Source organism: Lacerta agilis, chromosome Z, assembly GCF_009819535.1.
Source record: "Lacerta agilis isolate rLacAgi1 chromosome Z, rLacAgi1.pri, whole genome shotgun sequence".
NCBI lineage: Eukaryota > Metazoa > Chordata > Lepidosauria > Squamata > Lacertidae > Lacerta > Lacerta agilis.
This window is the reverse complement of record NC_046331.1, coordinates 25,597,599-25,613,687: the sequence shown is the minus strand read 5'-3', so window position 1 is coordinate 25,613,687 and position 16,089 is coordinate 25,597,599. Positions and strand designations below refer to the sequence as shown.

The following is a 16,089-nucleotide window of genomic DNA, read 5'->3' as shown; positions in this document are numbered from 1 at the left end:
TTTTTTTCCACCACCAGTCCTAATCTCCCAAGAGTGGCAAGAAAAGATGAACTTGAAATAATGAAAGGAGTGGCTTCAAGCTTTTAAAATGCCCAAGATTGAAAGCAACTGTTTGTGACCTTTCCCAAGCTATGTTTCCTGCAAAAAGATACTTAATTTGGAATGAAGATCACTGTTGCAATTTGAAAGATAAAAGGCAATATAAAGGGGAGGGGAATAGCCTATGTCTGCAGAGAATCATCAGTCTGTTTCTTAGCTCCCTTAATGCTACAGGTCTAGTCAGTGATCCTGGAACTGAAATAATTTTGCCTCTGGCAAGTCTAATGGGTCACTATATACAATTTCTGCCTGTGTCATTAGCATGACAGGAAGATTTAATTGGTTGAATGATAGATTAATTCCTTAAAGCTTTAAATTGATTAATTAATAGAGGCAATTTGAATTGATTAGGGCTCTGAGTAAAGGGCAAACTTGTTTATTTCTTGAGACTATTTTGGTCTTTGTGTTTTACTTAACAGTGAGTAAGACAGGACATATTAAAGATAGCCTTTGCTTCTAGAAGGGGTACCTTTTGTTGTCAATGATACTGACAGAAAGGTGCTATTGAAGCTTTGGTAATTCACATATTTATTGCAATTTAATTGATCAAACTGAAGGTGGTGACTCAACTGAAGCTTTAGTTGATGGGTCAGTGGGCACAGCTCATCTATTGATTAAAACTCAAACTCCTTAAATGTTATAAATACACTATGTAAATGAAATATGTCCAAGAAAGCTTCTTTGTGCAATTCAAGTTCATTTCCAATACTTCTTTTTTTAAAAAAAGTTACACTGCACTTAACCTGACAGACAATTTTAACGACACTTCTGTAAGTGCAATCTAAAATAATGAAGTCTGTTTTGATTTAAAATGTCAGTTTTGAGGGCTGGTAGAAGAAAATTCCCCGCCTTGTCAGCAACAAATGATTGTTTATTAACTGAATAATAGTTGCATGGGCAAAATAGCAATTTCATGTACAAACAATATTATTTTTTAAATGTTTGAACAAAACCTGTTATCATAAGCAATTTTTTTAGCACAGACAATACAACTATAATAAATATATAAATGAAGGCATGATATAAAAGGTGCTGACAGCTATGTAATTTTATACCAGGCTTGCTTCTGTTTTTAGGTGTCATAAATAGCAATACTTCTTTCTTTATTGCTCTCTATTTATCTCTGTAGAAAATGTATTAATGTAACAGACTGTAATCAAACAATAGAAGTGTGTCATAGCACAAACCACCACCCTTAGGGGTCTGGATGATACAAACGAAATGCAGGTATAGACAAGACTTGACATTCTCAGTAAATTCTAAATATACGGTATATATTTGTGACTCTATCAGCATGGCACACTGTTGTTGTAACATCAACCTTTTTGAGATTTGGCACTTATATTTTGTTGCCTGAGAAAGAGTACCTTTATTAAGAAGTGGATTTCTATGGTTGTTAGGGAGGCTGCCCAATGCATTTTGGCACCTGAGGTGGACTCCAAAATGGTTCCTCCCCCACCACTAGGGGAAAATGGGTAAGGAAAGACCTACATCACGAACAAGGAGGGAAGAAAGACTGACATCTGGATCTGCTGTCTTGGTGGATCCTGCCGCCTGAGGCAGCCACCTCACCTTGCCTCATGTGTGGGCTGGCCTGGGTACTGTGATGCTCAGTTCATATGTTCTGCCATCTTCCTTGCTGTGCTGATATAATGTAGTGCTTTGACATGCTAATTATTGAGCAGTTCAGCCATTATTTACAGAGATATTTAGGCCTGCTGCATTGAGGGTGAGGCCCAGGAGTGTAAGGCAGAAATGAAGATGGCAGAGGCTCTTCTCCAATCAGCCCCAGGTCCTATTAAAATAAAATGTAAAAGTTACAGGGATGCTGGAGTCAGCAGTGGGGCACCCTCTGGGACCCTAGCATTTGCCTGATCATGACACTGGGCCTGTTTCAAAGAATAATGATCCTCTCTCATGCTGAATAATAATTATACTCTTGTCGTTTCACAATATGTCTGTGCTGTATCCTTAGGGAAATTTACTTCGTTTTATACCTATAAAAATTCATTATAAATCATATTTTCAAAGAACGGGGGGGGGGGGGGGAGGGGTCATCTCAAAGTTGATTTCTGTTCCAACATGTTTGTACAAGAAGTACACGTTTAAGTCTTGCTTCCAGAATTATTTCACAAACATTCTGAATTCTGGAAGACAATAAATTTTATATCAATAGGACAAAAATTGACTGAATAATTTTTGGTTTGGTCCCTGCACACCCCCCCCCCCCGCGGCAAAAGAAGATAAATAAGTTGATCATCCTTACATTCATTTATATTAAGTAGTGGGTGGGCATAGCAGACGACACAGTGATTATCCAAGCAGCTCTCTTTATTCTCAGGCTGGAATAGAACTGAGCTGAAGGGCTGAGCCAGCCTGCTTATATAGTACTCAGTAACTTGCAACAGTAACAACTCTCTCTAGCTACCCAATCCGTGAACGGCAATCTCAATCCTTCATTTGCATGTGGACCTGAGTGAGAACTGCAGCCATAGTGGGCAGAGTGAAACTATATACACAACACCCCTAGTGGCCTAGGGTGAGAACTTCAATACATAACAATTTAAGGAGCCTTAAAATTCACTTTGGATTATTATTTTAAATACTTAAGTCACCAAAGGACCTATGAAACATTTTTTTCTCATTACTAAATTTCTACATTTACAATATATGAAACTAAAGCCAAAGCTAAACACTTCATCATTTTGATTGATATAATTCCCACACTCAAGGAGGATACATCAACCAGAATATGCGTTAAGTTACAGATTTTCATTTTACGTATGAAGAAAATAATAAAATTATCTACGAACACAGGCATTTTATGAATTTTCACGTTCAGATACAAAACCTTGGGCCACAACTCTACATTTTTAAACAGTATCTTCATAATTGTTTCGTATCTTTTGAATAGGTTATTTTGAATGAAGATCGGCAATTTATAAAGCACAATCTTCTCCAAACATCAGTCATTAGCAATTTTTCTAGCCAATGCCAATTTTTGAACAAAGGCTAGGTAAACAGAATAATTCATCCAGGAGGCTCACCTGGCACCATCATTAGATATCTTCAGGCACCAGACAAAAACGTAACTAGGCATTTGGCCTTTAACTTTTAGAAGTGGGTGGAATGTTTTTAATGTATTTCTTCCTGGTTTTAATGCACCTATGTCAGGTTATTGCCTGTTTGTTTGTAAATCACTTTGGGTTATCCTGTGCAAACAGATGACAAATTTAATAAATAAAAATAAAATAAAAAGTTAAAATATATTTTCAGAAATGAAAATGATCAAAACTTAAAATGTAAAATGATTCCCTGTACCATTTTAAAGTTAACAGTCCCCTTGGCCGTCAACAAGTTTTTGTGTCAAAAAGCGTCAACAACTTTCTCAAGCAACTGAGTAACAAGCTTCATTGGCCAGCAGTTCTTTAATTTTAAAAATGTCTGACTGTACTTATAGAATATTCTGAAAAGAGGAAAGGAATCCACCCCAGGGGTGTTAATAAAGGACAATACAGAATATAGTGCATGATATCTTCAGCCCAGCCTGATCTGCATACAGACAGACAATTTGTAGAGGCAGACCTTAAATTACTGGTCAGATATTCCGAGGGCATACTTGGAAATCTAATCTAGGTAAATACAGGGGTGGGAGAGAGAGTTAATTTTCCCAGTGTGCTTAAATGATGTAGCCTGGGGAAATCACACCTATCTAGGCATAGTAATATCTCAATGAAATATATTTCCGAATTAATTGCATTTTCAGGGTGATTTAAATAGACTTTCCTGCTTGTCCCACAGGAAACCACTAGGAGTCTCCCATATGGCTAACTTGTTACCCTACAAACATCTCATGTAAAAAGTTGAGTTTGTTTGGATTTAAATATGTGTGAGACCTTATTCCTACACTGTGCCTAATTGCTTTATCACTTCATTTGGTTTAGAAAGTTTGTTGAGACTGTCTTTTTAAAAATAATGTTCTGGAGGTTAAAGGACTGGATGATTGCAAGGGTGGGGCTGAAGAGATCCATTTGGTGGCAATGGTGAAGTTTAACTGGTTTTTAATTGGTTTGCTTGCCTTCCTCCCCTCTCATGGTGTAGGCCTTTACAGTTAAAAGTAGAAGTTGGCAAATCGGGTTCTCACTTGTGAGAGCACGCGTTGCGGTGGGGGCTGAAAACACACCTCCCTGGTAGCTGGGCAGGCTGGCTAGCTGGTCACAGCTCCTATAGGTCCCTGCGAGTTGCTGAGGGGAATTGAATGTATCAATGTTGTGATGGACAGCCCAGCGTCCTTTAGATTGCCCTGCATGCAGGGAGATCCTCCTCTTGGCTGTGTGCTTCGGATCACCCACCCTCCCTCCCTTTATTTAGGCCTCTGAATTTGACCTTGCAACTGCCTGTCATGGGGTCATCTGCTTTTGGGGCAGGGGCCCAGTAGGAATTTTGTCCATTTGGCTGATTGGCTTTTGCCATTTGGTTTTTGCCTACTGCAGTAGCAACTAGTCACAACTTGTAAGGTTGGCGGTTAGGCATTGATTCTTCTGTTGGTTACTCCCTTCTAGAATGATGATGGTACAGGGAATTGCGTTAAAGGAATCCAGAGGCTCAATATGCTTTTGTCCGAACCCCGGTAGGGGGACAGGGCCACGCAAGAGCCCCTGGGACCTTTGGGGAGAGGGTGGGCCCTGCTCCCGGCCTCCTTAACGCTCCCCAGGTGGCATTCTCCCGAAGCTGACCGAAAGTCAGCTCTGTCCCGGCGGACAGCTAGTCTGAACCAATGCCTACGCAACCACTCACATAATTTGTATTTTAATAAAGTTGTGGCCTAAATTATTGCCAAAAACCCAAACAAAAATTATGTCTCTAGTGTGAGTTCTTGGGGGGTGCCTTGGGGACCTCAACATGCAAATGTGTCCTCTTTTTTGTTCTTTGAAATATGGCAACCCTAATGTTGTAGGTGGTTCACTTGTGGGTTGCCTCAATGCCTCATCCAACCTTGCTACGTGCCAACATATGAATACCCGGGGGGGGGGGGAGATGGGACAATTTAGAGTGCCATAGGACTGGTCCAAGACATTTTGGCACCTGAGGCTAACCGCAAAATGGCATATCGCCACCAGGGAAGAAGGAGTGAGAAGATCTACATCAGGGAAGAAGGGGAGGGGGATCAAATCAACCTCATCTGATGGTTGAACTGGGAGTCAAAGGTCACCATGGGGATGAAATTGCCTGCTCTGAATCACAATGGGTGGGTGGGTGGAGAGCCCAGGCAGTCCCAACCATTTCCTTCTGGTGGAAGGAGACCAGCAGTGTCTCCTATTCACCAAGAGCCACTGTGGAGGTGACAATGGGGTGGAGGTGGGCTGCTGAGGAGGTAGCAGATCCAATCTCCCAATAACATGCCGCCATTGCAGCAGGCAATGCAATCCTTGTAGGCCGTACTGCCCCTGTGGATCCCACCGCCCAAGGCTGTTCCTTCACTTTGTGTCACGGATAGGCTGGCCCTGAAGTGCATATTTCTGCATGCTGCTCTCCACATGCAGAGAGAAGAAGAACTGTGCCTTTGATTTTTTTAAGAAGTTTAGAAAGGGGAAAACCATCAGTGGATAAACCACTGTAAGTTTGGCCACATATTTTCTGTGTATTGTTTGAGTAAAAATAATGCTGCATTTCAGGATGAAAGGAAAGATGCATTTCTTGGTTTTGGAGCACTCAGTTTGCTATTACACTGTTCAGTCAATGTTGCCATTGTGGAACAACAACAACAACAACAACAACTACAACTACAACAAGCTCTCAAAAAAGTGCATTGAATAAAGCCTATAATCCAGCATAGTAATCACAGATTCCCCCCCCCCCCACTTTAGAAATCAATATAAAGTGCCGACAAGTTGATTAGAGAGGTGCAGAAGTTTACAGGCAAAAGTACAACACAAATCAGCAAGGAAAAGGGCTTCAAAAACTTTTTTAAAAAATGCAATTTGCTTGTGTATAGGTAATTAGTTTTAGGTTTTACTTTCATGACTTCCTTAATGAAATCAAAAGCAGCAGAGAAGAGTCTTTTCTAATTAAAAGCAGTCAATATTATAATTATTTCCCATTCTTTTTTCCCCATTCTAAGGGAAGGGAACACTCCTCAAACTAGCAGATGCTCTGGTTACAGGTAGGTAGCCATGTTGGTCTGCCATAGTCAAAACAAAATAAAAAATAAAAAAAATCCTTCCAGTAGCACCTTAGAGACCAACTAAGTTTGTTCTTGGTATGAGCTTTCATGTGCAATTGCATGCATGCACACAAAAGCTCATACCAAGAACAAACTTAGTTGGTCTCTAAGGTGCTACTGGAAGGAATTTTTTTATTTTTTATTTTGTTTTAGCAGATGCTCTGTAAGATGGAGGACTCTCAGGGATTAACTTAATGTTTTGAAAGGTGTAGCATGCAATGGTGACAGCAGTTTCATAAGTTAAAATGGTAACACTCTGCTACTTTCATAGCAAACACATCTTCTGGAGAATGTCCAACAGCCAGTGTCTGTAACTGATCAAAGCACCAGGAGATATATATATATATATTTTAAAGAAGCTCCTCTTTTTCAAAGGGAGTGTGGTATTCCAAAGAGCATTTGAAAATTGAATTTGGAAATAGTGCCCCATCCCTAGTTGTGAGGATAAAACGTAGCTCTGAATTGCTTCAGAAACCATCTACATTATCCTCATTCTATCATGTTCTGCACCTTCTCTTGCCTTCTGTTTTCTCCTGGAAATATTTGCTTCCTCTAAGCTTGAAGATAAGTCTTTTCTCACAAAGTACATTGAGAGTTTTAGTTCATATCATATTCTGCAGCACTCCAAACTTTAGTGGTGAAAAAAAATATGACACACACATCCTCTACACACCAAGCCTTTATTCTTTTCAGAAACCAAGTCAAATCATTAGAATGATATTTTCTCTACCTACCTGTTGAGCAGTCAGAACCTGTCCACTTTGGGTCACAGTTGCATACTCCAGTATCCAAAAGAAAACTGCCATGTCCCGAACACTGTTCTTGGCAGATAGGGAGTGATGTTTCACAGCTGACTCCTCCCCAACCCATGGAACAGTGACATTCCCCTTGAACACAGACTCCATGGCCAGAACACATAGGATCTAAACAGTCCTCTGAAGAGCAAAGGAAAGAGATAACAGCATTCAATACTGAAAGCAGGAAACTGTTAAGAACATAAATCAGTGTAAACATTTTTAAAAACTGAGGGCCACATTTCCTACTGGGAAACCTTCCAGGGGCCACACGACAGTGGTAGGTGGGGTCAGAGGAAAAAGTGGGTAAAGCAACAGAGGTAAATTTAACCCTGAAAAGCAGTATAGTTTCTGCATACTCTCACATACCCCTCCTAGCCTCTATACAGTGAACCAAGAGGCATTATCAGAGTTTAAGGACACATTCCAGCCAGGCAAAATCTCAAGGAGAGTGCAAAACAGGGCCAGAGAGGGGTGAGGCCAGGGGAGAAGGAGTGTGCCTGTCTTACTCAAAGGAAGTCCCCTGGGACTCCAGGGAGGCTCACTCTCAGGCAGGCACACAGAGGCGTTGCAGCCATGGACACCGGGGTTGACAGTGGATGGGCTCCCTAAATAAAGACTGACCATGAAAATGTGATTACCTCCTTGGCAGTGCCCCATTATTTTATTTTTATTTCCGAGAAGGGAGGCAGCTCCTGGGCACCCCCATCTTCACAAGCTCACTCTCCCGCATTCCCTTTGTGCATGCCTGGGCCCGCCCGCCAGGGCTGCCAATTGGTGCAGCTGTGCCTGGGCCCGCCTGCTGGCGTTGGCTCCACCAATGAAATGCAGCACCTGGCGCCCTCCACAGCTTGGCACCCTGGCTCACCGTGCCACTACACTGAATGGTAAAGACGGCCCTGCATCATAGTTCAATAGCAGAGCATGCACCTAGACCTATTTTTCTGAACTTTGGCAGCCTTCTTACTCTGGGTGCCTCTGCCATTTCCTGGTTTTTAAACTGATTTCCCAGAAAAAGAAAACAGTGGAGGGGATATGATTTTTACTTTCCTAACCTCAGTTTGCCCTTGTGGGAGAATCGCTGAATCCATCTTCCTGAAATTCAGCAGGTGTTATCCACTCTAGAAGGGCAACTTTTCATGATAATTTCATGATAAACTTGTGTGAAAAGGGGGAGGGGGAGTTATAGCTTTTTAAAATAGATTCCCTTCTGTGATCAATAAAGGCAAAAAAGAGCTTCAGATTTAACAGTTCAAATTTGGAACCAAATAATAAATTGAACTAGAATGATACACAGCAGATCTGAAACTTATCAGGCTGCTTCCAAATGCTAGATACACAACAAATCTTGTGACTGTGCACATCCTGGTATCTACCAACTTAAGGACATGACTGACGTATGCACAAAGTATCTATCAGTATTCACACTTCCAACAACTGAGTTTATTTTGTAGATTCCATTCAGCTTTTGAGGTGCCATATACCATCTGCACATCAGTTTATATTGAGCTTCCTTTAGGGTTAAGGCATAAAGAGAATTTATCAGCCATTTCTAATATCCTTCTCCAAGCTTCTGTTGTTAAGACATGTCCAATTGATCTATGTCAGTACCACTACTGTAATCTCTCTGTAACAGAGAAATAGGCTTTGACATTACAAATAAGGTTCTGCCATTCCTCTGAAAGATAAAGTATTATTGGTGGAGGTGGTAGAGGAAACAGGATTTCTTTTGTGGGCATTGGATTTGCAGAGTGATGTGTTCTTAACTTTAAACTCTTGGCACTTCAGCAGAACATATAAAGATGCCTTTTGCTTAGTTGGACCAATGGACTATGCAACACAGTATATTGTCTGCAATGGCTGACAGTGGCTTTCCAGGATTCCAGATTAGTGTTCTCACAACCCCACTTAGACATGCTTAGGATTGAACCTGGGACCTTCTGCATGCCAAGCATGTGAGGTCTACCTCTCAGCTATAGCTCCATTGAAAAGAAAGCCAGTAAGAGAAAGAAGAGGCACAAACCTTCTTCACATATCTCTCCTTTATATCCTGGGTCACAAATGCAGATCCCCATGATACACTTTCCATGGCCAAAGCAAGTGGGGTCAATGCACTGCTCTTCTGGAACGTCACACTCAGGCCCTTTCCACCCATTGCGACACAAGCAGTGGCCCTTTTCATATTCCCCATTTCCACTACATAACACCGGGCAGGAGTCTGTAGAGGAGAAACATATTTGAGTGTTAGTGATCTATATAGGATTCGGTGTCGCAATAAAAGTGATGGCACATTTACAAAGCTAAGCAGGGTCCAGTATGGTTTCAAATTGGATGAGGAACTGCATGTTGAGATTCCTGCACTGCAAGGAGGTTAGACTAGATAGATCCCTTCCAATTCTACGATTCTATTAGCCTATGATTCTCCCTCACCCCACACTTTGTGGCGCCAACACATGGTATTCTTGAGCAGCAATGGGAGCCCCAAGAGGGCTCACCTCAGTTGGTGGCCCTGCTCCTTATTCCTATGGCAGGCTGATAGGTCTGAGAGCCACCTGCTGCTGAAAATTGCCCTCAATGTTCTGGAGCAACACTATTTGGAGCTGAGAGCCCATCTTGTTGAAGGCCCCCTCAAACCTTGAGCTGTCTTTCATCATCTGTTTTTCATCTCAAATTTACTATCCATTTAGCGTACCTGCTTCAGCTTTTCACATTCTATTTCCTATCCAATCTTTCATTTTATTCTCATTTCTGTTATTCCATAAACTGGAATAATTTATCTCTCTGTTAACAGTCTGGTCATGATGTGTCTGTATCAGATACTTAGCTTGGCTTTGGGGAGTGCTGCTTGGATTTATTGTTTGGAGGTACCCTGTGCATGTGAAAGACCAGCCCATCATTTCTGGTATGCAGTCACTACTGTGTCAATGTATGTTTGATAAACATCTGATGCTGATGAGTGGAAGTGGAAGTGTCCACTGTTTGCTTCAAAATCATGAAGGGTATATTATGAAGGATTTCTGCCTCCATATCCCCTAGAGCAGGGGTCAGCAAACTTTTTCAGCAGTGGGCCGGTCCACTGTCCCTCAGACCTTGTGGGGGGCCGGACTATATTTTTTTGGGGGAAATGAACAAATTCCTATGCCCCACAAATAGCCCAGAGGTGCATTTTAAATAAAAGCACACATTCTACTCATGTAAAAACACCAGGCAGTCCCCACAAATAATCCAGAGGTGCATTTTAAATAAAAGCACACATTCTACTCATGTAAAAACACCAGGCAGTCCCCACAAATAATCCAGAGGTGCATTTTCATGTAAAAACATGCTGATTCCTGGACTGTCTGTGGGCTGGATTTAGAAGGCGATTGGGCCAGATCCGGCCCCCAGGCCTTAGTTTGCCTACCCATGCCCTAGAGCTAGAGGAACAGAGGAAACAGCAAGTCAGGCAGGAAGTACAGAGCTGCCTGCCAATGAGTCCAACTAGTTGCATGTGAAGCAACATGGGAGGAGGGAGAAATGCATAGAAACACCTGCATGGATCTAGACTTGATTGAGGGCCAGGAACAACTGGAGCCTCCAGCACCTAAGCCCTTTCTCTGAGCTGCTTCATTGCTGAAGCTACAAGCTGAGAAAATTGATATTTATTTATTTATTTATTTGCCTTTTCTTCTACTTCAAATATATAAATGAGAAATCCCTACCTCTTGCACAATCTGGACCAAGGAATCCTGGAAAACAGTGGCAGTGCCCAGAAATGCATTCTCCATTCCCATTGCAGTTAGTGGAGCAGTCATCCATGACTTCTGTTCATACAAAGAGAAAATAAAAGCATAACAACAAAGTGAACGAACCACTTCTGAAATGAGAGGCGACCATGCAGCACAACCATTCAAATGGTATTACTCAACCTTCAGATGAGTGGGGAACCAATTACATTCACTGTATTCATACACAACCTGAAATAAAACATCGGTTCAAACAACTTATTATGTATTAGGTTCGGCCTTGACAGTTTAGAACAACAATAGGTATTTCATTCTACAATACAATGCGAAGTTTTTATGATGAGCATTCATATTAAATTCCCTACTGTGTAAAGCACCTGAAGATTCTAAGTACTGTATTCATTGAGTAACCCCCATTGCACTTCAAATCTGTCTCTTCATCATTTCATGGTTTTGTTTAAAATAAGAGATTTATAGTACATTTTGTTGAGCATTCCAATGTCTGTCATTTGTATATTTCAGATAAACATCCTACTTCTGTAAGTTTTAGGCCCCCCTCCCCCCCAAAAAAAACACATTTCGGGGCAATCAGTGATGGAATTTGACCTGGAAAAGCAAATGCATTCAAGATACCAAACACATCACTCTGGTGCTATATTGTAAACATGAGTTTAATTTTTTAGGGGATTTACAGATTTGCCCTACAATGCACACAGCTTTCTTCAAAAGTGCCAATCACATAACTGAATCCTGTAAAGCAACCGATTGGTTCTTGATGGAGAATATTCTTGAAGAATACTCCTGATTTATAACATTTAACAGAAGGAATGTCATTTTTAAGGATTTTATTTTCCTTTAAAAAAAATGAAACTTGAGTGGGTTTCAGATGTTACTCTGTTTTAGTTTTATGCTGGTTTTAATCTATGTGTTATAGCTTGTAAATAAAAAAGCAATTAGTAAGTTAATAATAATAATAATAATAATAATATTTCACCACTCATTTCAACAAGAAAAATCAGAATGCGGCTTTTAATTAGCATCCCCCTCACCACCAATTTAGTTCAGCTTGTATTGTTTATGCTTCAGAACTGACCCACCCCTAAACCACCCTTGCTTCCTTCCTAGAATAAAGGCACCTATTTAATATTTATCATCATATATGTCAGATACAAGAAATGGCTCAATAATCTATGAAAGCCTTCATTAGAAAGAGGAGGAAGACAAAACCAAGTGGTCTTACCAATTGCTGTTGTCAACACTTGCACTTGCTCCATTTTCTTGCCATCATTGTAAAATGCCAAGTGCCAAGTTCCCTGGTCCATATATTCTATGAAACCAGTTTCTTGCAAGGACATTAAGATCAGATTCCTAGGAGCATGCTGAGATTCATCAGAATGTCTTGATTCTGGCTTAATTAACTGTTTCCCATCCATCAGTTTCACAAAATCAAACTGAAACAGCAACAATAAAAAACATGATTAGATAGAATCTTGTCTTTATATGCATGGTTGTGTGTGTGTGTTAGCTGCTTTTGACCCTTCAAAGTTATTTCTAAAACCAACATAGTTTTTTTGTTCTCAATTTGGTTGTAAAACCAAACAGGAACTTTACAAAACAATATGTCTCCCTGCCCCCGATCAGTTTCCGCACAACCAGGTGCCTTCCAGGCAGTGCTTTTTTTCTAGAAAAATAGGTGTCGGTACTCACCATGAAGTAGTTACAGTAAGTGTCACACTTTTTAACAACCCAAAATAGAGGTGTTGGTACTGCGTACCCTTGAGTGCCCCCTAGAAAAAAAGCACTGCTTCCAGGTATGGTTGGGCTACAGCTCCCATCATACCTGACCATTGGGCATGCTGGAAATGGCTGATGAGAGTTGCAGTCCAAAGTATTTTGTGGGCAACAGATTGGGGGAGGTTTCACTGGGTAATTAAAAAGCTATTTTAGTGTTCTCTGTAAATGCAACACCAATGATCTAACTGGAAAAAAGGATGGATGTAATTACAAGAACTTGAACAAGTGCTTTAACTGGCTGTCAGGTTTGTGCTCAAACTGTAGGTAATTGCACTTAGTAAATAAGCAACACTCTTTAGGGTGAGCTTCTGAGCTTGCTATCAAACACAGAGATCTGAGTAAAGTAACACATTCCCATCTTTAGGGGGCAGCTACAGCTCAGCAACAGAGCCCATGCTTTCCATGCAGAAGGTCCCAGGTTCAATCCCAGGCGTCACCAATCTCAAACAACCACCATGGTAAGATTCTTACCTGAGATCTTGAAAAGTAGACAGTGCTATGCTGACAATTCCCTCTTCTCTCCCCCCACATACATAACACACCATGGCCAAGCAAAGATTCCAAGAAAAAGGCAAATAAGTGGGGGAACATATTAGAGGTTTATAAAATTATGCATGCTGTGGAAAAGTATGTAGGGAGAGTATTTCCCCCTTTCCCATTAGACCGCCTCTCCTGATATGAACCAACTTGGACCCTGCACTCACCATCTCAGGTTGTTCTTCGTGTGCCTCCTCCACAAGAAGTCTGGAGGGTGGGAACACAAGAACAGGCGGTTGTTGTTGTTGTTGTTTTTTGCGGTGGCTTCCACTTTGTGAGTGCTCACCCCAGGGAGGCTCGCCTGGCACCCTCATCCACACTTACATATATTTAGGTGCCAGGCAAAAACTTTCCTCTTTTCCCAGGCCTTTTTTTTAATTAGCCTATCTATGGCCTTTTAAACTAGGGGATATTGTTTTTGTTTGTTACAGCAATCTGTATATGTATCACACCAATCTCAAAATTAAAGCCTTTGGAAAGAATTCTTCTGCAAATTCCTGTTCTTCTGCAACTTGGGAACAAGGACTCTGTGTGGGACCAGAGCGGTACTATGCAGTGTCCAGTTTCCTTTCAGTCCCACAGTCCTGTTAAGTACAAATAATGCCATTATGCATGGAACAGAGTTTGCAAAGTGGGGTCCATGACCCCATTAAGGATGAAAGAACACGCTCAGTAGACTGGACAATTCATGCATGAGGAGGTAATTTTTCTACGAGCAACTGGAAAACTGAGTAAATGTTGCAATAAGAGGCAAAGCCGTTCTTTCTGAAAGGACTTCCTCCAGCTATCAAAAAGCGGCTGTGCAGTGGTTAGGGCATGTACTTATGGCAGTACACCTCTGGGGAGAATATTCCATGTTCCTAAATGGAGAATCATAAATGATAGAACTGTAGAATTGGAAGGGACCCTGAGGGTAATCTAGTCCAACACCCTGCAGTGCAAGATGTCTCTGTATTTCAGTGCTGTGCAGCTGGTGCACTACACATAGCTCTCATAGGTCTTTACAGCTCGTTCCCCCCAAATTTACCCCACTGCTGCTACCATTGGATTTACAGCCACTGATTTTGCTTCTGTTGGATGTTTTCATTTCTATCACTCCTGCCTGCCAACAAACAGAGTAGTTCCTTTGTCACCTCTGCACCTTGTGTCTTGCAAGGGTTGGCAAATCAGGTTGCTGACATTAAAAAAAAAATCATTGTGGGACATCATCTATATGCTTGGTGATCTTTTGTGATTTTTACAAAAATAACAAAAAACTGAGTACTTTCTTCTCTTTGCCTAAATTGATAAAGGAATGTATTTGTCAAGGGAGGTTAAGAAGGAAAGTTAACAGCAGTCAGTTTAATAGTGAACACCATATATTTCTGAAATAGCTAACTTTTACAGTAAGTAAGTAAGTAAGTAAGTAAGTAAGTAAGTAAGTAAGTAAATACCTGTGTGTGAGTAGGGGGAATATTGCGTCTCCCATATATCCCGAAAAGTGAGTCCTTTGCCAGAGAAACATTAAATTTCAGGTACATTGGGTGATGGATCATAATCTGGAAACGCCAGAAGAGGCCTGGAAGAATGGCTTGAATCACTTGAACTCCAATTTCAATTTCGCCCGTGTCTATTGCCTGTCCTTTCTGAAACACTATTTCTCCAGAAACAAAGAAGAGGAAGAAAGAGTCTGCTGTCATTTAAAAAGCATGAGAAGAACAGTTTGAGGAACATGCTCAACTCTGTCCAAAAGAGTTTGAGGAATGTGCTCAACTATTCCCATCCCTTTAAGAATTTCTCAGAGGCGTTCAGTGTATGCTGGGGAGAAGAGGACCAGAATCCCAAGTCCTCTCCAACTGCTTTTCCTATCATGCTTTCAACATCTGTCTGAGGACGGCCAAGCAAACCTAACAAAGTGGACAGTCTGGATGTAACAGAGAAGTCAAGAGTATGTTCTGTTGCTCCCCACCTCATTTTTTCATCAAATCTGAAATAACTCATATTCCTAAGCAGCTGAGCCTGTCAAGTGCCTGAAAGAGATGGATAAATATCTGGCTTAAATTAGCGTCAATTTGTGAACAGCTCCAAACAAGTCGTGGATAAATTATTCCATCATCATCATTTATCATTAAAATGTCCAAGCCTTTAAATATACACTGCTCTGTTATTTTTATATCTTGAGTGGTACAGAAATTCTATGCCACTCCAATCTCTGAGCAGTGTGAAATTCCAGGGGTTCCAGGCTCTCACCAAGAGTCCTTGTTTCCTTCTGGAAATGTGGCACAGTGAAGACTGTGTTGTCTTTAGGATATATGGTTTATTGACACATATATACAACCTGAGCCTATGATGCAGGGCTTTGCAGCATTAACGCCCCAATAGGGCCTTGCTTCTTCCATAGGTGCAGCCTTGGATTCAAACAGACATCAAACATTGTGCTCTGCCTGCTGCTTTGGTTCTCTGCTACATAACTCCTAAGTCTACTCTAAGTTTCTAACTCACATTGCTCTATCTGTTGAGGGAGGGGCCCCACCCATTTGCCAACTAGTACTGATCCTCCTTTGATCATTGCTTTCTTAATGGCCCATCGCCTTTGTTTTCTTAATAGCTTATCACCCCAGGTTAATACCTCATCAGAAAACTAGCCTGGCTTATATATTAAGACTAGCACACATTTTAGCACACCAAGCCTTAATTAAATTCTAACACATGCTGAATCCAAGCATTATAGTGTTTTGGCACCCACAAACTCGTAACACTATAATTAAGTAATGTCTATGGGCTGCCTACAGACTTGCAACCTAATAGACTTTGGACTGCAATTAAACCATAAGAAAAGCAGTAGCATTCATCATTCTTCAGCTTTAAAGACCTTTCAGATTTATTCATTTCCTTGGTTTGTAAATTTTAGAGTATTCGTAACCCAGTGCTCAGCCAA

At 41.0% G+C, this 16,089-nt stretch overlaps 1 protein-coding gene across 14 annotated transcripts in view; it reads right to left on the bottom strand.

Annotated features, from left to right (window-relative positions):
* TENM1 (teneurin transmembrane protein 1) overlaps nucleotides 1-16,089 on the bottom strand; it is a 379,169-nt gene that overhangs the window by 136,204 nt on the left and 226,876 nt on the right. For 9 of the 14 annotated variants that reach the window (XM_033137208.1, XM_033137217.1, XM_033137214.1 and 6 more), the window contains 5 exons: nucleotides 14,606-14,811; nucleotides 12,082-12,292; nucleotides 10,818-10,919; nucleotides 9,140-9,334; nucleotides 7,057-7,257 (listed from right to left, as the gene is read on the bottom strand). In XM_033137208.1, coding sequence (XP_032993099.1) covers nucleotides 7,057-7,257; nucleotides 9,140-9,334; nucleotides 10,818-10,919; nucleotides 12,082-12,292; nucleotides 14,606-14,811 — 915 coding nt within the window. The remainder of the gene's footprint in view (nucleotides 1-7,056; nucleotides 7,258-9,139; nucleotides 9,335-10,817; nucleotides 10,920-12,081; nucleotides 12,293-14,605; nucleotides 14,812-16,089) is intronic. The other 5 variants (XM_033137213.1, XM_033137218.1, XM_033137216.1 and 2 more) reach the window with 1 other exon arrangement.